Source organism: Pseudorca crassidens, chromosome 15 (genome assembly GCF_039906515.1).
Source record: "Pseudorca crassidens isolate mPseCra1 chromosome 15, mPseCra1.hap1, whole genome shotgun sequence".
Classification (NCBI taxonomy): domain Eukaryota; kingdom Metazoa; phylum Chordata; class Mammalia; order Artiodactyla; family Delphinidae; genus Pseudorca; species Pseudorca crassidens.
The window spans coordinates 26,489,685-26,516,804 of NC_090310.1; the positions used below are offsets into that span (position 1 = coordinate 26,489,685).

General features: G+C 48.8%; 1 protein-coding gene across 3 annotated transcripts in view; it reads right to left on the reverse strand.

Annotated features, from left to right (window-relative positions):
• The window catches only part of LOC137207111 (mpv17-like protein), a 181,617-nt gene that overhangs the window by 15,865 nt on the left and 138,632 nt on the right, over window positions 1-27,120 (reverse strand). For 2 of the 3 annotated variants that reach the window (XM_067706564.1, XM_067706563.1), the window contains exons 7-9: window positions 22,164-22,237; window positions 16,310-16,424; window positions 14,939-15,021 (exon numbers count right to left, since the gene is read on the reverse strand). In XM_067706564.1, the coding sequence (XP_067562665.1) occupies window positions 14,939-15,021; window positions 16,310-16,424; window positions 22,164-22,237 (272 nt within the window). Of the gene's footprint in view, window positions 1-10,944; window positions 12,482-14,938; window positions 15,022-16,309; window positions 16,425-22,163; window positions 22,238-27,120 lie in introns of those variants that run through there. The other variant, XM_067706565.1, reaches the window with a different exon arrangement.

Below are 27,120 nucleotides of genomic sequence, written 5' to 3' on the forward strand. Positions count from 1 at the left end.
GCCCTGCGGCACAGCTTAGGTTGGAATGTGAGGAAACCTGGTCGCCTTTGGGATGCAGTTGGCAAATTATAGAACTGGTGGGAAAGCAGGCCCCTCAGTTTTCAGGTGTGTGGGACAAGATCAGAGATTGAGGGCCAGAACCTTCCTCAGCAAGATGAAGAGAAGGATTCACATGTCCAGGGAAGGAAGGATTTGGAAATGGGGAGAATTTAGGGTCCAGAGGAGGAAAGGAGAAGAAGCATCTGTAGTTGAAGCTAAAGACCTGGCCGCTGGGCCCCTCATCCCACATTGGTGAACCAGCTAGGGGCGCTGCAGTGGTCAGGGTGGCCCTTCCATCTCTGCCCGAAAGCCTTCCCGATGCGGGGCCTGGTGTGAGAGAACCCTGACCCTGCTCCCACCCCTTCTCCCTCGCAGACCTGAGTCACAGTGAGTGCAGACAGACCCACCCACAGGCTGTAGGGGCCCAGCCCTCGGTGTTAGCTGCGCCTAGTGTGTCTGGGCCAGACATGGAATCAGGAAAGAAGTTTCGGAAAAGAAAGCTCTGTTCTGAAGTGGAATCCCTGTTTCGTTTCTGTACGTGGGGAGACCAGTGATGTTTTGCACATGGACTCTGAGGCTTGGCCTCTGCTGACCCTCCCGCATCTCCCCCCACCCCAGCCCCCCTGAGGGCCCTGGGTTCTGCTGGCTGTCAGCTGGAAGCCACCTGCAGACCCTGGAGGCTGCCTACAGTTCCCGGCCACTTGGGCTTCCTCAGAATGGCAGCTCAGTTCATCAAGCCAGCAAGGAGAATTTCCAGTCCTCTAAGAGGGAGGCTTGTGTAATGTAACCTAATCAAGGAAATGACTTCCCATCACCTTTGCCAACTTCCATTAGTTAGAAGCAACTCCTAGTTTCAGCAGATGAATTTACATGGATGATACGTAAATTTATCCGTAGTTGATGAATTTGAGTGAGTGACTGACATCAGAGGCCTAAGACATCCAGTTTCCAGCTCCTGGTGCGGGAGGAAAGGGATCCCTGGGCTGGGCTCAACCTTCTGAGGGTCAACAACCAAGCTTCAAAGCTGCAAGGCCTTAAAGACTGACCAACCCAACCACTCTCCACCCCCATGGTGAGGTTACAGATGGGGACAGTGAAGCTGGAGAGGGTGAGCCATTGCCCAAGCCACTCTGTGGCACAGCTGGGCTGGAGTTCCTGTCTACACAACTCCGAAGTCTAGTCTTTCTGGAGCCAGTGGATGCCAGGCCCTGAGCCAGTTGTGGGGCCCCCAGTGAGTAAGACACAGGCCTCCCCCATAGCAGCAGGACTCGGGGCTCAGACAGGGAGACCAGAGAGGGAGTCAGGATCACCAGGAAAACATGTTTAAGATGCAGATTGTCGGCTAAAACTGAGATAGGCTGGGACCTGGGACCCTCCACAGGAGTGCTTGTTCCTGCCCCTGGACAAATGTCTCCTTGAGCGACAGATACAAAGAAACTATACAAGGGACTAAAAATAACTGCATGCATGTGCAGTTGGAGCAATGATGAACAATAAGATACAAAATGGCCACAAGCGAACTGCCACTTGTGATGTGCCAGGAGCAAAAGCAGGGTACTGTACATGATTCCTGTGCACAGCACCACCGAGGGGGTGGGCAGGCCACCTAAGCCACCCTTCCAGTGGACCCACCAGTCTGCCCCCAACCTCACCCTACTGAAGGAACCAGCTTGCCAGCCCTTGGAAAGCGAGCAAGGGCACCTGTTTCTTGTTTTCGTTCCCTTGTGCTTGCAGCATGAGTCCCAGTAAAGCCTTGCCTGAATTTCTCGTCTGGCCTCTTATCAATTTCTATTGATTAAAGAGTTCAAGGGCCCAGGTCAGCAAAAAAAACCACCGGCCTAGGCTCTTCAAAGCTGTCAGGGTCATGAAAGACAAAACGATTGAAGGAGGTTAAAGAGACGGGGCAACACATAGCACACTTGCTCCTGGACCAGATTCTGTATAGCAGAGGAGGAGAATAATGGAAAATATTGGGACGATCAATAAAATGTAAATGCTAGATCATAGTGTCGTGTCGCTGGGCTTTGCAAATTGTTCTGTAATAGGAAAGAGAACCCTTGTTCTTTAATACGCGCTGAAGGATTTAAGGGTGAAGCAACATCATGTCTGCAGCTAAAGTCATTCTTGGAAAAAAACAAGCACGTAGAGAAAGGGAGTGATGAAGCAGACGTAGCAAAACGCTAGCAATCACTGAATCTGAGTCAAAGGGTGTACAGGGATTCTTTGTACTGTTTTAAAGACAACTATAAATTCAAAATTATTTCAAAATAGGGGAGTTCCCTGGTGGCCTAGTGACTAGGATTCTGGGCTTTCACTGCCGTGGCCCAGGTTCAATCCCTGGTCAGGGAACTGAGATCCTGCAAGCCGCGCGGCATGGCCAAAAAAAAAAAATTTCAAAATAAAAAATTATCTTAATATTGTCGAATAGGCTCCCAGGCCTCTCTGGGGGTTGAGGACTGAAAGTGGGGCCCATAGGCTCGGAGCTGGCTGGCCCAGGGCCACGCTTTGTTCGAAGACTAAAGCCACAGAAATGCTTCCTCTGGGGTTTCTTCTCTCCAAATGCATAGATTGTGGTTCTCATGGGTAAACAGTTGCTGTTTGAACCTGAACAAACAGCTCTTTGGTAAAGCAAGTCAAGAGCATGCTAGAGGCCCATGGGGGACTGACAGTCCCAGAACCACTGCATTCCTTTCAGGCCTGAGCTGCCCACGGGGCTGGGCCGGATGTCAGAGAGAGAAGGGGACACAGAGAACTGAGTCAGCCCAAGGGCTCTGAGTTCTGTCTTGGCTTCAGCAAGCTCACTGGTGACCTTAACAAACCCCTTCCCTGCTCTGAAAGCCTGTTTGTTATTCTCCTTTTTTTGTGTGTTGGCTGCGTCGCGCGGCATGTGGCATGTGGGATCTTATTTCCCCCACTAGGGATCGAACCCGTACCCCCTGCAGTGGAAGCGCAGAGTCTTAACCACTGCACAGCCAGGGAAGTCCTGTTTCTTAATAAAAGGCAGCAGACACTTGTTTTTAACTTCCCAGCATCTCTTCTCTCCTCTTCTGGCACAACTGGGCTGACATCACACTCTATCCCCAGAGTCAGCCTTTGGACCCCAGCTTGGCTGAGAGAGATCTGCACCCCATGGTCCAGCAAGTGATTCAGGGCTGGGCATGTGACCCTAGCCAGGCCTGGGAGACTCCAGGCTAGCATTCTTGTTGAAATCTCTGGATTGTTCCTCCAGAAGGCCCAGGGAATGGAAGCCAGGAGCTATAGCTGGAGCCATACAAGGACAAAGCCGGCACGAGGGAGGTGGGATGGAGAGGTAGCAAAACATGGAAAACAGGCCCAGGTGACATCGTTTGAATCCCTGGACCTGCTGGTACCCTAGACCTCGGGACATCCCAGCCCAGGAGCCAGGAAGTGCCCTTATGTTTTTGCCTGTTTGGCTTCAGTTTGGGTCTTTTACAGCCAAAAAGATCTGTTAAAAACAAGTCAACAGGCACTAAATGGAGTCACTTATGCTAAGCCCCATGTCACCAAAACAAGACTTCACTACAGTTTCAGCCCTAACCAGTTGATTAGGAATCGTCATCTGCCTGATGGCCCCCTGTCATCCCCTAAAGGAAAGCGACCTTGGCATAATCTCCCTGCTGTTTGGTCTGGGGTAACTTCCTTGTCCTATTCCCTTCTGCCTATAAAAGTCTCATGTTGTACAGTCCCTCAGAGTGTCTATCTGCTAGTTTAGATGCCACCTGATTCACTGAATAAAGCCAATAAGATCTTTAAAGTTTATTTAGTTGAATTTTTTTTCTTAAATCCCAATGCAGAGAGTTCTAGTTCCACACGGGGTACGGAGGGGGGCACTGAGAGGTTCCTGCAGCCCAGGAGAGCCCTCTGGGTGGGTGGCTCCCTGCCCACACGCTACCCCCCACTCCTCCTCCAGCTCCCCTCCCTGCCACGTCTTGTTGCTGAGATGTGTCCTCCCTCAGGACAAGTCCCTGTGAAACAGGAGGAAAGGGGGCAAGGCACAACCTTTATAATAGTGACAGAGCCCAAGGATACGATATAAACTAATTAGAGCCAAATAGGTCCAAGATGGAGGATGAGTCGACTTCCACTAGACATTAAGCCTCCTCGTAACACATCAGCAAGCTAAATGACACACCCACAGTTGCCATAACAGTTCCAAGGCCAGACCATAAAGGTCAAAACGTGGGCGGTGGCCCAATTTCGGGAAATCCCCGCCCCTTCCTGAAATAGCTGGAATACTCCTCCCACTCATTAGCCTATGAAATTACCCGCCTCTATAAAAACTGGCAACCCCATACCCTGGTGCCTTTCTCACCTTCTGAGATGGCCCACACTCTGTCTGTGGAGTGTGTTTCTCTCTAAGTAAATCCACTTCTTACCTATCACTTTGTCTCTCACTGAATTCTTTCTGCCACGAGACACCGAGAATCTGAGCTTCATTAAGTCCTGAGACTGGGTGTGTGACCTCAGTTAAAATATTGTGGGTTCAAGTCCCAATCTGGGTTTTGGCTGGCTTCCAGCCCCGGCCCGTGGGTCCAAGTCCCGATCTGAGTTGCACAGTTTCACCTGCACCCCAGACTCCATTAGCCGCCCCCTCCCATGTTCCCACAGCCTCTGTGCTCACCCCATGCTAGTGTGACAGAGGAAGCCCACAATTCTTCATGACAAACCAAACCTGATGCTGGGGCTTTTCCTGAGAGAGGAACCATGAGGCACGTGTATCTTATCAGGAGAGAAATGAATCATCTTTGTGGGCGGGACATGAGCCTGGAGCTGGCTGGCAGCACAGCTGAGGCTTCTCTGGAAATGCAAAGGGGATGCAAGTTGAGGTCAGTGGCAAAGGCTGGAGGGAGCTGAATTGTTCGAAGAAAGTGAAAGGGAAATTGCTGGTGGAGAGGCCTGGGGATGGGGTGAGCAAGAGGGTGGCCGGTGGCAGAGCTGATGGAAATGGGAATCAAGGAGTCCAGCATCACCGGTTTGTGGGGCTGTGATGCAAACCCCCTCCCACTCCCATAATCCTTCTGGAAGGCCGGGAGACCTTGAGCAGCATGGTTTTGAAACCGAGAAGGACCCTGTGGGGCTTCTGGGCATGGAAGTCTTTCTGTCCCCTGTTTCTTGTTTGTAGGGAATAGACCCCAGCCTCCATGACCTTCCCTGAGTTCCAAAGGGCAGATTCGAACAGTTGCTAGTCAAGGGAGGAACAGCCAGGAAACCACCTGAGGCAAGATTAAGGGGACCAGAGAAGCTCATCAAGATTAGGAGACCCACCACCTGAGACAAGATTAAGGGAGTGCCAGCCCTGCACACACCCTAATGTTGTCAGCAACCCCCCCCCTTGAACTATTGCTATAAAACTCATCAAATCCTCCTGGGTTGAGACACACAATTTTGAGAGGCACGAGCCTGCCGTGTCCCCCTTTTCCTGGCAAAGCAATAAAGCTATTTTTTTCTACTTCACCCAAAACTCTGTCTCCATGATTCGATTTGGCACCAGTGCACAGAGGCTGAGATTTCAGCATCAGTTTCTGGGGCTGAGTTCCACGTGGACTTGGCAGAAGTAGAGGGAGGGGAAGGGTGTGGGGAGGACATGAGGGCTGTAGAGAGTGGATGGGGGTGCAGTCAGGGCCAGGTGTGACTGTGGAACTATATGCCCAGGATGGTGCAGACATTGGGGAAGCACGTGGAACGGGCCTTGGCCAACATTTAGGTTACAGCCACTTTTGTCATATGGCCGCGTGTCCACGGCTCTGCTCACTATTAGCTTCACGAGGGCAGGACCCGGGTTGGCTTGCTCACCCTGCATCCCCAGCCTCCAGCCCTCCAAGAACCACAGGCAGGTTTGGGCAGCCTTTCTGTGTTTCCAGCTTCCTACATGCAGATGTAGGCAATAATAATCCACTTCGCCCTGTGCCTTGCTCTAACCCCTCCCATGCACTGTCTCATTTACCCCCACCCACCCCCGTGGTTCTCTCCATTTCACAGATCTGGACACCTAGGCCCAGAGAGGTGAAGGAACCCCCCCAGGCTTACACAGGGAGTGGTCGATCTTAACCCCGGCAGGCTGACACCAAGCCGGAGCCCTTCCTCACTTTCTAGCTTCCCTTCCCTGCGGCTAATCCCGCTGGGCAGTTGATGCTGGTCTCCCTCCCTAGAACGTAAGGTACCCGAAGGCAGGACTGTCCCGCTCTGGTTCATCGCTGTGTTCCCTGGTACCTGCCAAGGGAGGCATTCTCGAGACACATGTAGGGAAAGGTGACTGGACATGTGCTCCTCAAACCAGCTTTCCTGAGAGTCTCGCCCCAGCCCCTGATGGCCTCCCAGCTGTCCTGAGTCTTGGCTGGTGGCCTTGGGCACGTTGTAACTGCTTCTTCTCAAGCTGCAGATGAGCTGAGTTGTTGAGCCCCTGCAGCCCAGGGCTGTCCAGCCAGCACAGAATGGAAAGGTTCATAAGAGCCTCTGTGGCTGCTGGCATGGCCATGAGTCACCTCTAATTGAGCACAGCTCAACAGGGAGTGGGGTGGTGATGCTGCTGGGATTAGAAATGAGAAATAAACACCTGGCCCTGGCTCTCACCCCAGCTCTCAGACTCGAGTCCTGGTGCTCTACCACTTACATGCTGTGTGACCTTGGGCTAGTCACTTCCCCTCTCTGAGCCTCAGTTCCCCATCTGCCACATAGGAGTGATGAGCCCTCCCTCCAGTGGGATAGAGTGTAAGGGATCACTCCCTGCCAGATGCATCTGGCTCCCACACCAGCGCCTTGCTAAAATTCTCGCAAGCCAATCCTGTTGCAAAGTCCTGTAGGGCCTTTTCATAAAATTCTTATGGGTGCATGACTTCTGGGTCAAGTTGGATGCTGCAGCATACACCCTCCTTGACATCGCCTGGTGTTCCTTCTTCCTTCCCAGCTGCTCCTACTCAGTCTGTTCCCTTAAACGTTGGTGTGATCAAGGGTCTGAAGTTGGAGGAGCAGTGAGGAAGGAGGTGGGAGAGACACGCAGGGGCTAGATTGAGTAAGGCTTTGAAAACCAGGTCCAAGCCCCAAGACTACAAGGATGGAGGAGAAGGTGCAGGAGTTTTAAACTGGGAAGCAACACACCCGGATAGCTTTGCACTTTAAGGAGGCCATTTTGGCTTCAAAGTGGTGCACAGGTAGATCAGAGAAAGGCTGGCAGGGAATCTGAGAAGTTCTTGGCACGAGAATAACGTGTGAAGGCCCAGGAGAGGTGCCAACAGAGAGCGTGGCCAGAAGAACCAAAAACCCAAAGAAGCTTTCTGCAGCCCCAGTTCAAAGAGGGATCCAAGCAAGCAGGGGGGATGAGACTGAGACAGAGGGAAGGGGGCATGGCACAACCTTTAAAAGAATGACAGGGCCACTGAGAATACAACATAAACTGGTTAGAACCAATTAGGCCCACGATGGCAGAAGATTTGACTTCCAGTGGACCTTGAGCCACATTGTATGCTCATTACATTAGCGTATGATAAATGATACACCCACAGGCACCATGACAGTTCCAAGGCCAAACATAAAAGGCCAAAAAGTGGGTGGTGGCCCAATTCCTGGAAAACCCTGTCCCTTTCCCCCGAAATCATTGGAATAATCCTCTCACTTATTAGCCTATGAAATTACGCAGCCCACAAAAACTAACCACCCCATATTTTGGGGCCTGTCGCCTTCTGAGGTGGCCCACACTCTGTCTATGGAGTGTGTATCTCCCTAAATAAACCAGCTTTCCCACTTAGTTCTCAGGGCAGAACTACCTGCTTGTATCCCTCCCAGGCATCCTATGTGAATAAATCTACTTCTTGCCTATCACTCTGCCTCTTGCTGAATTCCTTCTGCGCTGAGACATAAAGAACCCGAGCTTCAGTAAGTCCTGACACCAGGTGAGTGATTCTAACTAAAAGACAGTAGGTTTGAGTCCCAGCCCATGGATTCAAGTCCCAATCTGAGTTTTGGCTGGATTCGAATCCCATCTAAGGTGCGATTGGGTTCGTGTCCCAATCTGAGACCAGGTGTGTAGTTTCAGGAGCCTCAAGGGAAGAAGGAATAGAGGGTTGTTTGTTAGTGGGAGGGATTTGCTTAAACACTGATGGGGAGAGGAAGGACAGTTGAGGCTACCGGAGGGGGCCGGGGGTGGGGGAGAATGAATGGCCATCCCACCACTAACTGCCCATGGCACCTTGGACCACTTCCTCATCTACAGAGTGGAAGTAATACAGTAAGAAGATAGGGCTAGGGAGTCCCCAGAGAAAGAGAACCAGGCATGGCTTTCTTGACATAAGAGAACCCATTTTGGCCTAAGCCATTTGGTGATCTAAGCCTGGCCACGATTCTTGCCCTTGAACAGGTCCCAGTCATCAATGATCTTAAGGGGACAAAAGAAGACAGGAACAGAGAAAAGACAGTCAAACAATAGTGCAGTGATAAAGCGGAGTCCTAGTGCCTCCTCAAGGGCTATACATCACAATCTGATACAGTGCTTGAGTTCTGCAGGAACTAAGGACCCCACCCAGGTGGAGGATGGAATGATGAGGTTGACCTTCCTGACTTCAGTCAACTAAGGCTTGGACTCTGTCGACCTTGGGCCCAATTCTATGCTGAATTCTCCTCTGCTCAAGCCCCTTCATGAATATGCATGTACCTTTAGCTTAAAACCTCCCCAATTTTGCTGTTGGGGAGGCACTGCTTTGGGAAAGAACCCTGATATTCCCCTTACTTGCTGCAAGTAATAATAAATCCTTCCTTCTCCTGATCTTTGGCTTGGTTGTGTCTATTGGCTCAACACCCACCAAGAGGCAAACCCAGTTTTTGGGTATCAGTAATAAGCTCTGCCTTGTGGGGTTGACATGAAGAACAGAAAAGAAAATGTGCGTACATGTTCAGTGCACAGCGATAGGCTTTCAATAAATGTTTCTCCAGTTATCATCATGTTCCCTCCCAACCAACTTCCAAAAGGAGTAAGTCTGGGGGTGTGGGACCCCGAGGCCTGCAAGGTTTCCCAGCTTTGCAGGCAGCCCTGGTGATCTGGGAGCACCTTGAATAATTACTTTCTTCTGCTCTTCTGTGAAAACCTCAATAAATGGTGGTTTATTGGCTTTAAAAAAATCAATAGGAATGGTAGGACCATAAGTTACGATGTTCCCCAGAGCTCAGTGGGTGTACTAGAGGCAGGATTTTTATGAGGGTTTTGATTTTTTTTAGCTTGTTGGAGCAGTGAGTGACTGCTGTCTAATTGGTCTGAGGTCAGGCCTTCCAGACACACGTTTTCCACCAGGAAGGGAGTGTGGCGGGCCCTTTGCAGCCTGAGTTTTTATTGCAAGAGTGGGAAGAATCTGCATAGTCAGGTTAAATAGTGTCACCCTGAAACCGAGCAGGACCCCATGGGGCTCCTGGGCATGGAAGCCTTTCTGTCTCCTGTTTCTTGTTTGTAGGGAATAAACCCCAGCCTCCATGACCTTCCCTGAGTTCCAAAGGGCAGATTTGAACAGTTGCTAATCAGGGAAGGGAGGGGGACGCAGAGACAGGGTAGGAGCAGTAAAGAAACAATAGTGCAGCCTTGGGGAAGGGTCCTGGTTCTGCCTCAAGGGATACACATAAAAATATCTTTGAGCTCTTTACAGAACTAAAACCCCCAATAAATGGAAGATGTTGTCATTCTTTATTCCAGAGAAGACCACCTGAGGCCAGATTAAAGGAACCAGAGAAACTCATCAAGAGATTACCTGAGACCAAATTAAAGGAGTGCAGGCCCTGCACACACCCTAATTTTATCAGCAACCCTACCCTAAACCATTGCTGTAAAACTCCTTACCAAATTCTCCTGGGTTGTGACACAGTTTTTGAGGGCAGGAGCCCACTGCATCCCCCTTTGCCTGGCAAAGCAATGAAACTATTCTTTTCTACTTTACCTAAAACTCTCTCTCCGAGATTTGATTCAGCACCAGTGCCTAGAGGCTGAGTTTTCAGCACCACTCCTTCCCCCAAATTCATGTCTACTTGCCATCTCAGAATGTGACCTTATTTGCAAATAGGGTCTTTGCAGAAGTTGTTACGGTAAGAATCAAGATCTGTCATCCCAGATTTAGGGTGGGCCCTAAATCCAATGACTGGTGTCCTTATAAAAAGAGAGGACCAGAGACACAGACAGAGGAGACCACGTGAAGATGGAGGTAGAGATTGGTGCAATAACAGATTGCCAGGGGCTGCCAGGAGCTGGAAGAGGCAAGGAAGCATTCTTCCCTAGAGCCTTCAGGGGGAACACTGCCCTGAGGACACTGACTTCTAGCCTCCAGAACTGTGAGAGGATCAATTTCTGTTGTTTAAAGTACGCTGGTTGAGGGAATATGTTATGGAAGCCCTAGGAAGCTCATGCAGCCTGGCTTCATGCTTGGTCTAGGGCGGTGCCCTCTGAGGCCAGATGGTGGCCCTGGCAGTGGCCTGAGGGAGCCTCTTCAGCTTCCTAATGGCAGGAAGTGTTGTGTGGGCCGAAGCTTGGACTGAAGCAGAAGCACATCAGTGACAGAGCGGGAGGGGCTGATGGTGCACTGCCCACCAGGAGGGCCATCAAACTCAGAGGTATTTTGTGTCAACTCCAAAGCTGCTGTGACTAGAGAGACCTTCAGGTTAACTTTTGATTTACAAATATTTTTTTAAAATGTGACCCATTTAAATTAGAACCTTACTTCTAGGAGTTTGTCTTAAGGAAAAATTAGAAATTCAGATGAAGCTTTGTCCCCCCCAGATGTTTATCCTGACATAGCTTATAATACTGAAAAACCAGAAACAGCTTAATTGTTCAACACTGAGGGACTGGTTAGATAAATTACGGTATATCCACAAGATGGATTACTAGGCAGCCATTGTAAATATTAATGAAGAGTGTTTAATGTTTACAAAGAGCTTTTAATGATGTGGCAGAATGATAGTGATACTATGATAAGTGGAAAAAGAAAACTGTTATAGAATGGTACAATAGGATGCCAATCATGAAAAAAAAAATCATGCAAAAAGACAGAGAGGAAATATGCCAAAATGTCAGAGTGGCTGGAGGAATGATGGGAGTTAAAAAAACAAAAACACTTCTTTATACTTTCTGTACTTTTTAAATGATTAACTATGTACACGGGTTACTTCTATAGTCAAGAAAAAAGTAAAAACTTTAAAAATGCTGTGTACGTGGTTTCCATTTTTATTTTCTCTGATGGATGATTGCACATCAGCAAATCTTGAGTTATGCTAACTACTTAGGCCGGTCACGACACACACACACGTACAGAGAGGTCACATGGGCTGTGCCGGGCTGGCTGTAGCAAATGTACATCAAGTTACACAGGTGGAATTGTTAGGCTGGTTAAAATACACCACCGAATGATGGGACACGGTTGGGTCAGGCCGCCTCTCCTGCCTGCCATTGTTGTTTGCGGAGGTCTGTGTGTTAGGCTGGTGAGTGGCGTCCTGCTGGCACTCCGTCCATCCGGTGGCCCCCGTGGGTGGAGAGTGCCTGGGTCAGCATCTGCTCTGGGTCCCTTCTCATCTGCCCTTGCCTCGTGTTGGAGCTCCCAGCTCTCTGCTACCTCTCCCAAGTACTAGGTGTGCTCCAGCCGGGGCCCCATCCCCACTCTGCTCCACACACCTGGGACAGACGTTGCAAGGGAAGGAAGAGCCAAGATCGAACGGACACACTCCTGATACAAGCCGTGCCCAGACACAGGAGGGGAGGAAGCGGGAGACGTGACCACAACACCACACACAAGCTCAGTCTTTACAGATGGGCCCTCTGTGTCTCTAGACACATGGGCTGTGTGGAGCCCTCCAGGGCACAGCCCCTGGGAGAGGACAGATCGGGGGTGGAGCCGTTTGGGGCAGCCTGACAGCAGAACTAGGAGCATGGATGGGGGATGTGTCCAACATGGTGCCAGACTGTTGAAAAGTCACGACTATACACACCTGGGGATCATGCCCCCTCCCAGTTCATTCCCACAGTGGGTTAGATACAGCTAGAGAGAAGTGGAGATATACTTTTTCGAGGGAGGACCTTTCCTGGTGGTTGGATAAACAGTGAGACAGACTCCTGGGTTCGGCATGCTCTGGGGAGGGCCATGCGACGGTGAGGGACTCCCTATTGCTACACTCTGTACAGGGCGGCCGGGCCCGCCCGCCGCACCCACGGCCCCTGATGGCAGTCATGGGCTTGCCTTCAATCCCTTCCGCCTTGGAGAGCTCTTGGGCCCCGGTGAAATGGGGGCTATGAAGACAAGAGGGTGGGAGGGGGTTCCCCGTGGCCCCGGGGGCACCCCATGTGGGGGCTACATGATATTGCACTGGGTGGCCCCGCAGCAATCCTTGATGAGCGCCAGCCCCGTCTTGGCTACCGTGGGCTTGCTAGGTGGGGGCTCTGCTTTCTTTTCTGCTCGGGAGCCTGCAGCAAGGTAGGAGAGCAGAGGCAGAGAGGGGAAACAGGAGAGAGAGAGAGGTGAGGTGAGGAGAGCCCTGATCATCTGCAGCCCCAGTTCCATCCCAACCCTTGCCAGGCCTTGCTTCAATGTCACAGATCAGGTGGTGTGGAGAGCTGGCATGCATTTTATATGGTCCTGGTGACTGTTCCCACCTCCCTGTGGGTCCACTGGCTTTCAGTCCTTGGCTCACAACTATAGCTTTTAGCCCTTCTCCTATTCTGTTCTCCTCACCATTGTATCTGCCAACCCCAGCAGAGTCTGGCATTCAAGAAGTATTTGGTGAGTGGATGACAGAAATTTTGTTTAAGTCACTTTAATCTGAGGGCTCATATCTTTCAATTCTGGAAAATACACATTATCTCTTCAGATACCCTCACCTGTCATTCTCTGTTCTCTCTCCTTTTGGAATGTCTATTAAATGTAAGTTGGACCTTACTATTCTAACCTCCATGTTTCATAACTTCTTTTTCATATTTCCTATCTCTTTGTCTCTTGGTGCTGCATTCTGGGTAATTTCCTCAGCTCTGTCTTCCAGTTATATGAATCCTCCCTTCAGCTATGTCTCTGTGTTTAACCCACTGAGTTTTTACTTCAGTGACAATAATTTTTTTTAGAAGGCTAATTGTTTGCTAATCTACCTATTCTTTTTTCATAGCATCTTGCTATTTCATTTTGGGTATTATTCCTTCTCATATCTCTTATACTTTAGATAGTCTGTTAGTTCTGGTTCATGGGAGGACAGACATCCTCTTTGTTGCATCTACTGACTCCTCTCATGGTGGTTCAATTCTTCATTGGTTTTAAAATTTTTATTGAGAGATCATCTTCATGGGGGTTGTTTTTAATGTGTGGGCTGTGTATTATGAGAGCTGAAGGGACTCTACTGAGCAATTTTGCATTTGCTTTGCTGGGGTCCCAGAGACTTCACTGGTTTTGGATTAATTTTAATGTTTCAACTTGGGATTCCAGCACCAGATGGGTGGTGTATATTTGGACCCCACACTGGGCCTCTTGCATGTGGTGCAGGCTTGGTGTTTTGATTTCTTGCCAGAATTCTTTTTTCTATCCATAATCTTACATAGAAGGGTTTCCTTGCTCCTTCTCCACAGTGTTCGGTGGAGTTTTTCTAGTTTACCTTTCATGGAAGAGACAGTCCATTGAGGATGCTGGATTTAGACAGGGACCATGTGGCTTATGATTTTAGGGGCCTGCAGAAGGGACCAGGGCCCTTCTCTTTCTTTATTCCTTCACACTGTACTACAGTGTTTTCATGGGATGTTAATGGATGGTCAGGGAAAACTGGGTTTGCTGCTTCGGTTGATAGTGGCAGCTTTTGGGTCGTGTTTTCCTAGCAAGATTTTGTCCCTTTTCTTCTGATAACAGCTCATGTCTCTGTGGCTACAGGAGTGGGCATGTGATACAGATCTAGCCAATCACAACTTCTGAGCCTCTTGGTGAGAGTGATGGGCCTAGGAAGTGGGAACACGATCCAAGAAAGGCCAATCAGAATCTTATATATTTAGACACCAGGAGAGAACCACTGGTGTTGCCTTGCTGCTACTAAGTTATGGTTCTAGAGTTCTGGCCCCAGGGAGAGGGCCTGTGTAGTAGGAGAAAATGAAGCTAACATGCAAAGAGGTGTAAAGATGATAAATAGAAGGAAAGCAAGGGTTCTAACGGTGTCCAGTCCCTGAAGCCCTGGTTCCCATTGCTCTTTTTCCAGCACATCCTCTTTTTTGCTAGGGCCAGTTTGAATTGGGCATCCGTTTCTTATAACTCAAAGTGTGGTCTCATTGGGCCAACAAAGAGAAGGTAGTTCCTAGACAGCAGGACCCATTATCACTTTAATATGCTAATGGACATTGGAAGCCTACAAAGAGAGGGTCAAATACACAGCATCTCCCAAACTTATTTCACACAGAACCCTTTTCGCTCTGAGTATCTCGTGAGGCTAATACTCTGAGAAGTAAACTTCTGGCTCCATTCCTCCAGCGACTCCAGCTCCAACAGAGGCCAGAGCTCCATGGCCCTCAGTCCTCACCTTCTTGCCTCAGTGGCCACCCAACTCCTTCAATGAAGTGCACCACACCATATGATTAGAGAGTGACAGCTGCTGCCAGAATTAGCTGCATAGTTTGCAGAACCCAGCGCAAAATGAAAATGCAGGGCCCCCTGTTCGAAAATTCTTAAGAATTCCAAGACAGCAATAGCAGGGCACTAAAGCAAGCATAGTGCCCTTCTAGGCCCTGGGAAACTGCACAGGTTTCTCACCCATGAAGCTGGCCCTGCCTGCTGCCTTCCTGGGCTCAAGTTTGATCTGTAGAAATCATTTTGTTGTGCCCCCCCTCGGCTTCAAGATCTCTTTTAAATTCCCTTTTCTCTTGGATGGGGGGAGGAGAAGGAATAACGTATGCACTCACTGGCTGGAGATTTGGTTACTTTGTCTAGAGGTTTTAACTTGATTCTCAGAAAATCGGCCATTTCCTTGTCTTCTTCTTGCTCCCTGTGTAGACAGATGTGTAAAGACAAGAAGAAAGTACAGTAAGCTAAGAGAGCATCAAGGAACTGATGAAATGAGGCAAGAGTGTGGGATCATGTATCAGACTTTGTAGATGGTGCATGTGTATTGCTGTGTGTTATGTGTGGCGGTGCATGTATGTTGATGTGTGGGTGGTACATGTGTGTTGTGTGTTATATGTGGGTGGTACATGTGTGTTGTGTGTGTGTGGTGTGCATATGTTGTTATGTGTGTATAGTGTGTGTGTGTTTTGTTTGATGAATCTACTCTGAAGCAGAGACACATATCAATGATGGAGTAAATGGCTACTCCCACTAGTGTGAGACCCCAGGGGAGAGGCAGGTATGTTACAGGACCCAGCCTCCCTGATGGAGGTTTAGTGAGCTGGGCAGCCCCTCTCCTGACCCTGCACTTTTATGTTACCCTAGACAAGGTACGAGGCAGGTCTCAGAGGGCAAGTCACCTCAGCTCTTCCAAGGGTCACCAGGAGCAAAGTCAACAATCCAAGCCTGGTTGAGTTGGGCAAGGCGCATCCTAGGGGCCTCAGAGGACTCAGGAGGACACAGAGAATTAAAAGGAAGTTGCCCTCTGGTTTGGAAAAGGCCCTCTGAGCCTCTCCCCTGTGGACAACTCCAAAGGCCTTCCTCCAGCACAAAAACATTCAAGAATCAATATTCACATCTTTCCCGTGCCCTGGCTCCCTGGGGAGCCTTCAGGTGCACCATGGCTCCAGGGCCCATGGTTGTCCAGATCCAGGTGGCAGGTGCATCTGCAAATAGGAGACCCTGAAGGCTAGGAAGGGGCATCAGAGCCATCTAGGAGAGGGAAAGGGAAAGAACAAAGCTGGGAAGTGGGCAGGCAAGGAAGCAAGTTAGTACAGGGGGCAGAGTTTCTGTAGAAACCAATGGAAGTTTCTGGAAAAGTTGCCTTGATGAGCTGGGAGAAAGCTCAGTGAAAAGAATGTGCAGGAAGCTCTGCCGTGTGTTATGTGATGTAATTCCTCCCTGGTTACCTCCTCAAATAACATTCACTTAAGATCCACAGGCCTTTGCAAAACATTTTGGAGCTGGATTTGAGTTTCTCTTGAATGTGAAGTGGGTCCTCAGGCCAGAAGGCCAGGATTCATCTGGATCCAGTGTTTGGGGAGCGTTTGCCCAGGCCATGCCTGTTGCAAAGCTGTGAGTCCTGGGAGCAGGTGACGGGTTTTGGAAGGCAACTGAGTTGTGTTGTAACAGCCCCAGCCCTCTGCTCAGGGGACATACCGCCCACTTACCTTAGCCGCTCAACCTCTGCATCGTCCACCAGGAAGTCTCTCTTCTGCACCAGTTTGTGGATCTTCTGGATTAGCTCGTCCTCTCTCTGCTTCTGCAACTTGGTTTTTTCTTTTTCTGGGAAGAATACAACATTAGCAAAGACAGTTTGAGTGTAGCTGTTGAAAGCAGTTGAGTCCGAGGGGTCAGGGTTGGAATCCTGGCTCTACCATTTAACTTGCTGGATGAACTTGGAGAAGCAACTTGACCTCTTCAAGTTTCTGTTTCCTCCTCTGTAAAATACACAGTGAGGCTTGAATGCGAGACTGTGGTGTTAGTAAATGACTTTGCATAGAGCTGGCCCGTGGTGTGTGCCCGGTAAATGATGCTGCTGCTGCAAGGGGGTCGTGCAGAAGGCCGGGGGCAGGAGGGAATTACTCTATAGCGAGGCTCAACCAATCTGTCAGAAGGAAAGCGCCCACGCTTTCCCATCCTGTTCCAAATACCAAGGGCTAGAGCGCCATAGAGGAAACAAAAGAACGAGGGCTGGACACGAGGACTGAGAAAACTAGGAGGGCAGAAACTTTTTCAGAAGATAAAAATCATGGGGCAGCTTGTCCATCTGCCTGCTGGAACTGGCACTGACCATTTCCTCTAGACCTGGGGGCAGAACCAGAGGCAAGGAGAATATAATATTTGGATTAGAGAGAAAATCGGTTTCTTTCATTAATCAGAAGGGGAATGAGGAAGTGAAGTGGAATTGCTAGCAGCCCCTGGGTTCCTGCTCATCGCTGCGTTGACGATGGCAGCATCATTCCTCTCGAGGTGGGTCCCGAAGTCTGATTCTGCAAGTCACTCGTCGGTACCACAGAGCCTCCCTGCCCTCTGCAGGCGAGTTAACCACAGCGCCCTTGGACTTGGGGAGTGATGTCACCGTTCTCTCCAAGTTACCAGCGACAGCCCTCCAATATTCCCCTGTCCTCCGCCAGGCCCCAGATCTAAGCCAGAGTCACATAGCAACTGGCAGGGCCCCCAGGAACTCACAAACCTCCCTGCCCAAGTTATTCATCCCCGTTTTCTATCTCTTGCCAGTTCAGGCATCCCCCAGCCTCCCCAGATACTCAGCTGCAGCCCTCTGCTCATGCAGCCCCTCCCAGCAACTCACGGGAGAAGCCACCTTCTCAAAGGGGTCTGTGCTAGCTTACAAACCAGTTACTGACCTAAGTCTCCACACCACCAGCCAATGCTGTTCACCTGCTTTTGCGTGTAACATACCCTTTCTGCCAGCATCTCTCACCTGCCTCCAGGTACCACCCGTCTCCAGGTACTACCTACCTACCTTAAGCCCCACCTATCTACCTGCAGGCCCCACCCACCTAGCTGTAGGCATCACCCACTTACCTGCAGGTATCACATACCTGCCTGCAAGCATCACTCACCTGCTTCCAGGCACCACCCATCTATCTAGGGACACACTTTTTTTGGCCATCATCACCCACCTACTTGCCAACTTTATCCCCTGCTGGCATCACACACCTGATTCCTAGCATCTTCACGTGCTTGCCGATGTGACCCTCCAACTTGCTTCTCATCTATCTCCTCCAGCACATCTCCTTAGCCCAGGCCACCATCAGCTCTCCCTGGACCATGCCATGACCTCCTAACTGGTTTCCCTGGCCTGTAGACCCTATCACAACTGTGAGCCCTTGGCATAGAATCAGACAGTCGTGGCTTAATGCCCCAGCTCCTCCCCTTCCTAGCTGTGTGACTCTGGGCACATTCCTCAACCTCTCTGAGCACCCAGTTTCTCAACACAGATAATCATAAAGTTGTTGCAAGTTTTAAGAGAGAGAAATCAAGTAAAACCCTAGGCTCACAGCCTGGTGGATAGTAAGAGTTCATGAACAGTCAGCTGCTACTATTATAGGCTATGATTTTATACAGTCACTGTTGCTTTAATGATTAAGTGCCCTCTAGGTTAAATATTTACCAAACGAGGTACAAAAGAAATAAACACTTATTTAATGAAGGGAAAGCAAGTCGCATAGCATAAGTGTGCAAAATGTAAGTGCTTAATAAATTGTAGCAATTATCTTTGTATTTGTATTACCGTGAGCTTTACATTTTTATTTAATCTGGTTTCTCAGCCTTGGTGCTATTGATATTTGAGCCTGGATCATTCTCTGTCATGGGGGCTGTCCTGTGCACTGTAGGATGTTGAGCATCATCCCTGGCCTTTACCCACTAGATGCTGGTAGCAGCCCCCTCTCTTAGTTGTGACAACCAAGCCTGTCTCCAGACATGGCCCATGTCTCCTGGGAGGCCCAACTCACCCCTGCTTGAGAACTGCTATTAATTCTTTCCAACAACCCTATGAGGGAGACACTATTTTTATGTCCAAGGGAAGGGTATCATGGCCTCTACAGCCAGGTCTAAGCAACCCCAGCCCTAAGGGGACCGTGGTGGCAGTGAAGGTGAGGTGAGGCATCTTGGCTTGTTCTTGAGAAGCCCTGAAGGCGGGGAGGGCTCCAGGTGTCCTCCCTCATCACAGTCTGGTAAATTATTTTCTGACCCTGGCTGGAGAAACATGATTTTCTTGGCCATTCAGTGTTCTCTTTACTCAATATTTTTATTGATAAATTGCCAGGAGCATCATTTTTTTTCCCCCTAAACTCAGCTAAACCCATCTAGAAACCTGGCACTGGCCCAAGGAATGCACAGAAAGGCTCTTAACAAGGAGTCAGAGGAGAAGGTGGGGAGAGGTGAGCAGGAAAGGCAGGAGAGGAAAGGGAACTTTAATATCTGAATTTCTGCACAGAAGTGATTGGGAAGATGCAGTTTTCCAGCAGAATCAATGGAGCTGCCGTTGAGGACCTGGGCTCTGTTGCTAAGTGGCCCTATGACCTTGTATGTTTCCCAGCAGGACAGTTGATGGCATTTCAGGTAGAACTTGTTCTTCAGGGGGCCTGTCCCCTCCATGCAGGGTTAGCGTTCCTGGCTTCCGCCCATTGAGTGTCAGTACCGATCTCATCTTTTTTTTTTTTTTTTTTTTGCAGTATGTGGGCCTCTCGCTGTTGTGGCCTCTCCTGTTGCAGAGCACAGGCTCCGGACACGCAGGCTCAGCGGCCATGGCTCACGGGCGCAGCCGCTCCACGGCATGTGGGATCTTCCCGGACCGGGGCACGAACCGGTGTCTCCTACATCGGCAGGCGGACTCTCAACCACTGCGCCACCAGTGAAGCCCCCGACCTCATCTTTATTTAAACTTTTGGTATATATTTTTGCATGAATTTTGGTATTTTAAATATTGCATGAAAATATGATTACTGAATTTTTCATGTTCCAGCTGAGCGCCTTGTTCTCCTACCCTAGTCCCAGTCCTGGTCAGTCATGCAGCCCAGACACTGTGTCAGCCAAAGACCCCCACCCCCAGCCATTTCCCACCCATTTCCTACCCATGCTCTAGAGGCTGCCACGGCCCCCCGTGGAGCCCCTGTGGCCTGAGGAGGCCTTGGCTGGCCTGGTGGCCACACACTCGTGTCTCCTTTCTCAGTGGCACCCAAGTGTCCTGCTGAGCCAACAGTGGGCTCTGGGAATCCTTCCTCTCAAGAGGGAGACGTCAGTCTATGTTGGGCCCATCACTGTCCCCTGGGAAGTTGAAAATTGGGACACAGAGGCCCGAGAGTTGGGCTCTTGTGTGGGAAAATCATGGAAGGGAGATGAGGTTGTAAGCGAGCTGCACCCTGTGGGGCCTTCCTGGGACAGACCCCTCCCCCACATCCTCTGCTGTAGCTCTTCTCTGAAGTCCCTAGATAACAGTATCTGATGCACACTTCCTGAGTTGTTTAACAGATGCTAAAACCCCCACCAAATGGAAGATGTTAACTACTTGATGAGCACATAGCCCCCAGGCCTCCTGGAGCCTGAGGATTCATAATGTTAACACACACACACACACACCCGTGTGACACCGCCCTGTTGCCTCACCATCCACCAGTCGGAGAATTGTGCATGAGCTGATCACATACTCTGGGATGCCTTTCCCTCACCTGGCCTTTAAAAATGCTTTGCTGAAACCCATGGAGGAGTTTGGGCGTTTTGAGCACTAGCTGTCCTGGGCTCCTTGTTTGGCCCTGCTATAAACACTGCACTTTCCTTCACCATGACCCAGTGTCAGTACATTGGCTTTACAGCCTGCGGGCAAGCAGACCCAAGTTGGGTTTGATAAAAGAGTGGCCTTGCTTGGCTCATGTGCTATAGAGAGAGAAAACAGAACATGCTCCAAAATGGAGAGTAAGAGACAGAGAGAGAAAGAGAGAGAGAGAAAGAGAGAGCAAGGGCCAAAGAACATTCCACAGCTTTCCTGTTTTTGGTTCTCGACCTTTGTGAGTTGGGCTGAGCTTCCTGCCTGTTTGAGAGTAAACAGTACGTCCTTGCCACCCCTAATTTCATTTGGAAATACGCTATTTGGGAATAGGGTCTTTGTGGATGCCATCAGTTAAGATGAGGTCATACTCATTGGGTCAGCCCTTAATCCAATGACTGGTGTCCTTATAAGAAGAGGAGATGACACACAGAGAAACACAAAGAGAGGAAGGCCACACAAAGACAGAGGCAGAGACTGGAATAAGGCAGCTACAAGCCAAGGAACAAGGACTGATGGGAACCACCAGAAGCTGGAAGAGGCAAAGAGGGATTCTCTGTTCCAGCCTTTGGAGGGAGCATGGTCCTGCTGACACTTTGATTTTGGACTTCTGGCTTCTCTCAAAGAATAAAGTTCTGTTGTTTTAAGACACTAAGTTTGTGGGAACTTGTCAGGGCAGCCCTAGCAAACTAATACGATAATGCCTGCAGGCTCCAGGAGTCTCCGCAGTCCTTCAGTAACTGCCCCTTTTGTGTTTACATAAGCTTCAATGGGTTTTTGTATCTTTCAACTAAATGATCCCTCAGAGGAGTATAAAATGAGAGACTTGACCCAGTGGCTCTCAGCCCTGACTGCCCATCACAACCGTGTGAGAAGCTTGTAAACATGACCAATGCCAGGGCCCCACGCTAATCAAATGGAAGTTTCTAGTGGGTAGTGTCTGGACTTGGCTATTTCTCCCCCTCCTCATTCTATTTTTTTCTGGCCACATGGCAGGGCTTGCAGCATCTTAGTTCCCTGACCAGGGATTGAACCTGGGGCCATGGCAGTGAAAGCTCTGAGTCCTGACCACTGAGTAGAAATGTGTTCAGTTAATGATAATAATAATAGTAATAATAGTAATAATAATAATGGCACTTATTTATTACGCACTCACTGTAAGATGGGAACTGTGTTAAGTACTTTACATGTGTCACCCCTCGGTCAGTCTCACAACAATCCTTTGAGGTAGATAGCATGATTGCCCCAGTTTACAGACGAAGAAACCGAGTTATAGTGAAGTAACTTGCCCAAGGTCACATCATTAATAAATGACAGATCTAGGTTTGACTCCAAAGTCAGAGCTCGTAACCACCATACTCTACCTGTTCCCAAACAGGATAATAAGAGTAATCATTGCTAATATTTACTGGACTCTTTGGACCAGCTATCAAGCTAAGCACGTGGCTTGTGTTGTTTCATTTATTGCAGTAAGATTTACACCCAATGAATTAGGTACTATTACTATTCCTACCCCATTTTCACAGGAAGAGAAGTTGAGTCTCAGATAATGTGACTTGCCCAAGGTCAAGGAGGTGGTCAGAATTAGGACTTGAACCCGGGTCTGCCCGATGCAGAGTTTGAACCATGTGATCAGGGAGCAAGCACTGCGTTGCAAGAATGAGGCTGCATTAGGGCCTTCCAGACGGGGGATCTGAGCAGCTGGTTCATGAGGTGGGGTCCCCCACGGTTACCTGGGATGGCGACCAAGTTCTGCAGCTCCTGCTTCAAGTCCATGATGTCGTTGCAGAGCTGGATGTCATCCATCCTGGGGAAAGAGGACAGTGCACAACAGCAGGTTACATCAACAGAACATTCTACACCCTGAGCACCACCCTGGTTTCAACAAAGAGGGCTAATGGGGGAGTTCTGTCCTCTGTAAAGCCCACACATGCTCTTTAGAAGTTTTACACCAAAAGTAAAAAAAACAACAACAAACAAACTGCCCTTTATCCCATGACTTAGAAATGATCAATCACAGTTAATAACACCTTGATAGAGTTCCTTCCAGTCTTCCCATGCCTGGCTTTTGTTGGCATATGTGAGAGACTTCATGCTGTGGGTTCAGTGTTTTCCTTTTTCAGCTATGTGAAAAGCTTTTAAACATTACAGAAATTCACCGCATAGACAGAAAATCTCCCTCTATCCTTTAGAGAAAACCACTGTCAGTGGTTTGTCATCTATTCCTCCAGATTGAAAAAAATGTTTATGCTTATACGACCAAAGATGACACCATCATTCATGCACAAAAAACGTTTTGCAATTTGCTTTTTTTAACTTAATGATATGTCTTGGGCATCTTTCCATGTCAGGATATGCACATCTCATTTTTAATGACTACATAATATTCTATTATATCGATATACAGTGATTTATTTAACCATTCCCCCCATTCATAGGTATTAGACTTATTTCCAGATATATTCTAGGATAGATTCCTAGAAATAAATCAATTTATTTATTTGGTAAGTCAATTCCCAGAAATGCAATTGGAGGATTAAGTGACATGAACATTTTAATAGGAATTTCCAAACTGTCCTTCAGAGGGACCGTGCATGACATTCCCACCAACAGTGTGAAAGGAAGCTCACCCCTATAATCTCAGCAATTGGGTTGCATATACAATTTTGTATTATGTATTTCATGTGTGTGTGTTGCAATATTAACTCATCTTACTGTAAACAACATTTGTAATGGCTGCCTGGAATTTCACCAAGTAGATTTATCAGAGCAGTTTTAATTATGCCCTTTTTTTTTTTTTTCCACACTGCACGGCTGTGGGATCTTAGTTCCCTCACCAGGGATGAAACCCTGGCCCCGGCAGTGAGAGCACCAAGTGCTACTGGACTCCCAGGGAATTCCCTATGCCTTTATCTTGATTACTTAGGTGGGCTTTTTGAGTTGTTTGTTTGTGCTATTTTAGCCGCGTTAGGATGAATATGGATTCACCTTTCCACGAAAGAAAAGGCTTTTCTTTCGTGTTGGATTATTTGGGGTGGGGGCTACTGATTTTCAGAAGTAAAACCACTGAGTACAAAGGGTATGACATGTCTATGGCCATTGAGACATATTTCCAAATAGCTTCCCCATGGGGTGTGTGTGTGCCTTCATTCTGCATGTCTTTAATGAGCACTTATTACGTTCACCAATGACATAGGCTCCAGGGATGCACCAGCTCCCCTGCCCTCATGAGCTGAAATTTAATCAGGAGAGACAGAGGGTGAACACAAATACAACAGAACGTCAGATGCTCCGAAGAAGAGTGAAGCAGGTGAGGGGATGGAGTGGACCACTTTGGACACATCAACCTTCTGTCCCAGGAAGAGATGGAGGAAAGCAGGAATATTCTCAAAAGGCTCAACTGAGTCTGCACAGCAAGTAGGGGCAGGACCAGGACCAGAAATCGATTTGTCTGAATCCACTGATCTTTCTGCCTCCTTCCTTGACGTCTTCGCCAAGAACCTGATCTCCATTCAGAAATGCCATCCACAGACCAGCTTGGGGCCCCCTGCCCTGCCCGTGTGACCCCCAGCATCCCAGCTTTCAGGACGAGTGGCAGTAATGTCTCGTTTCAGCCTGCATCTCCTGCTCCTGTTGCCAGGGGCAGGCACTCCAAGCGCTTGTCAAACCCTGCCCCGGAATGTCGTAGCAGGTGGCAGCTGCCACAAATGAGCTTGGGGGCTTTGCCAGAAGGGTACATGCTGTTCCCCTGGGTTCCTATCTGCGAGCCTTCAACTGGAGGTGCTCCAGAATCCTTTTCCACATCTAGCGTGGAGATGAGGCTCCATCAGTGGTTCTTAAGGAGGATGATTTTGGCCCCTGGGGGCATCTGGCAACATCTGGAGACATATTTGTTGTTACTGCTGGGTATGTGGGGGGATTGCTACTGGCATCTAGTGGGTAGAGTCCAGGGATGTTCCAAAGCATCCTACAATGCACAGGGCAGCCCGCCTCAGTAGAGAACTACCTGGTTCAAAATGCCAATCATGATGAAGTTGAGAAATCTTGGGTTATAACCACAGAATTGACACGGGTACCTGATAGATACTTTTTGAAAGATGAGAGAAGGAAAGATGATGAAAGAACAAAAGAGCAACAGGTAAAGTTAGAAGCAAGAGTATTGGCACCAAACATCTCTAGTTCAAAGGGGCCATGTGCCAGAAATTCTTCTCTGAGTCTAACTTTCCTCATCTTTGAAATAGGAATTATAATAGTACAGCTTTCTAGGATTATTATGCATGTCAGGCACTGAGCACGTGTCTGGGACATACACAGTACAAGGCTCAGTAAATCATATCTGTTGCTATTATTAGCCGTTAGAAAGAGGCAGGGGGAAAAGAAAGAGAAAATGATGCTGGATAAGCAGGGTATTTGACAAACAGAGCTAACGTTCAACCTTAAAACAACTTTTAAAAATTATATTCCTCTCTATAAAATTTTTTAAATAAAATTTTTAAAATAGAATTCTTATCTGATTGCAGAACAGATTCCTGATCATTGTAGAAATTTTGGAAAATACAAACAAGTACGAAGAAGGAACCTAAGATTACACATAACCTTGATCCACGTGCACCAGAGGCCACTGTTCCACTCCGAGTGTTCGGGTGAATTTCACGCCAGTCTTCTTCCTACATGTAACCCAGGTGTGGCGGGCTTGCCCTGGGGGGCCTTCACCCTTTGTCCATCTCGAAACTGCACTTAGCATGTTCTGAGTCCTCCCAAGCACATCCACATTCACCCCACATTAACGAGCAAGGTGAAATTCTTGTGACGCTCTCACAGACAGGCATGCGTCAGAACCCCATGAAGATTCCTAGTAGATAGCACTGTGTTTTCCTCAGATTTTTCTCTTGTCGCCAGCTTTCCATCTCTTCTCTTTCTCTCTCTTCCTCTTCCACACACCTCGTGGTCCTCGGACCTGTCACCTACAGATTGGCACTTGCCATCTACCTCTACAAGGATTAAATTATGAGCCACTGCAGCTGCTGACCTTCGACACCCCCTGAAAGTTCAGGGTAGAGGTCAGAAATGAAGCACTCTGTGCTCTGGGAAAAACTGGCAGAACAGGTCTTCAGATAGTTGGATATTTTCAGGAGATGGTTTTATGAGCCCAATCTTGCATCTCCTCACATCTAGAAAAGCACTAAAATCCTCATGGTGACGTCTGCTCCTCGTGACTAGCAGTAACTTTCACGAGACTAGCAGAAACCTTCTGCAAAAAATATGTGCTTGACTGCATGTACACTCCCCCTTCACCAAAATCACATATATACTGACCTTCCCCCCTACCTCTTTGGAGCAGTTTCTCAGAGCTATCCGAGATGCTGTCTCCTGGGCTATAGTCTTCATTTTGCCCCCAATAAATCTTAACTCACAACTCTCACGTTGTGCATTTTTAGGTTTGTTTCAGTGGACAGATCCCAAGCAATTCACCTCTGGTCTTCAACTTACAAACCCCAGTTGGCAAAACCAAAGCCTGGTGGTTCCCTGAACATCCCCAGGAAAGGAGCTTGCTTCCCCCAACCTCCACCCAATCTGTCTATCAGGGAATTTACCTAAACAAAAATCAGGCTGGAAGAGGGAGGGACGGGCTCCACCATTAAGGGAAACAAAAAGTCAACGTTTATTGAGCATTTGCTTTCTGTGCATAAACTCATCTAAGTCCTCATGGCAGTCTTGAGAGAGGTGTTGTTTTTATCTCCATTTTTACGGACAAGGAAATGGAAGTTAAGCGATGTGACCAAAGTACCACCCTGGTATGTGGCCACTGGGATTCGGCCCAAGCTCGCGGGAGCTCTTGACCACTTTACCATGGTCTCTCCTCTCCAACTGGCTGCAGGAGTTGAGGCTGACATTGAACTGACCTTCGTTCTGCCCCTTCCTCCCATAGCCCTGATCTATTTAGGAGGCAATGTCTCCAGCTCCTTTCGGCGAGACAGGCTGGGACCTGAGACCTGGACCCTTTGCTGCAATGCTTGCACCTGGACACACGTCTCCACAAGCAACAGATACAAAGAAACTAGAAGGGACTAAAAATAACTGCACGCACAAGCATGCCTGTGCAGTAGCAGTCGAGGCAATTATGAACAATAAGATACAAAAAGGCCACAAACCAACTGCCATTTCTCCATTTCTTCCATTTCTCCAACTGCCATTTCTCTTTTGTGGAGAGCAAAAGTAGGGCACTGTGCATGATTCCCTGCACACTGCGCCACCAAGGGGGTGAGCAGATCACCTAAGCCACCCCTCCAGCCCAACCCACCAATCTGCCCCCACCCTCACCCTATTTAAAGAACCAGCTTGCCAGCCCTTGGAGAGCAAGCACGGGCACCTGTTTCTTGTTTTCTTTCCCTCATGCTGCACGAGTCCCAATAAAGCCCTGCCTGAATTCCTCATCTGGCCGCTTATCAATTTCTATTGATTACAGGAGTACAAGGACCCAGGTCGGTAACAACAGAAGCCAGTTGTCTTAGTCTGTTCAGGCTACTATATAAAAAAAATACCATGGACTGGGTGGCTTAAACAACAAACATTGATTTCTCACAGTTCTGAAGGACTGGGAAGTCCAAGATCAAGCTGCCAGCTGGTCCTGCTCCTGGTGAGGACTCTTCCTGATTTGCAGACAGCTTTCTTCCTATACCCTCACATGTT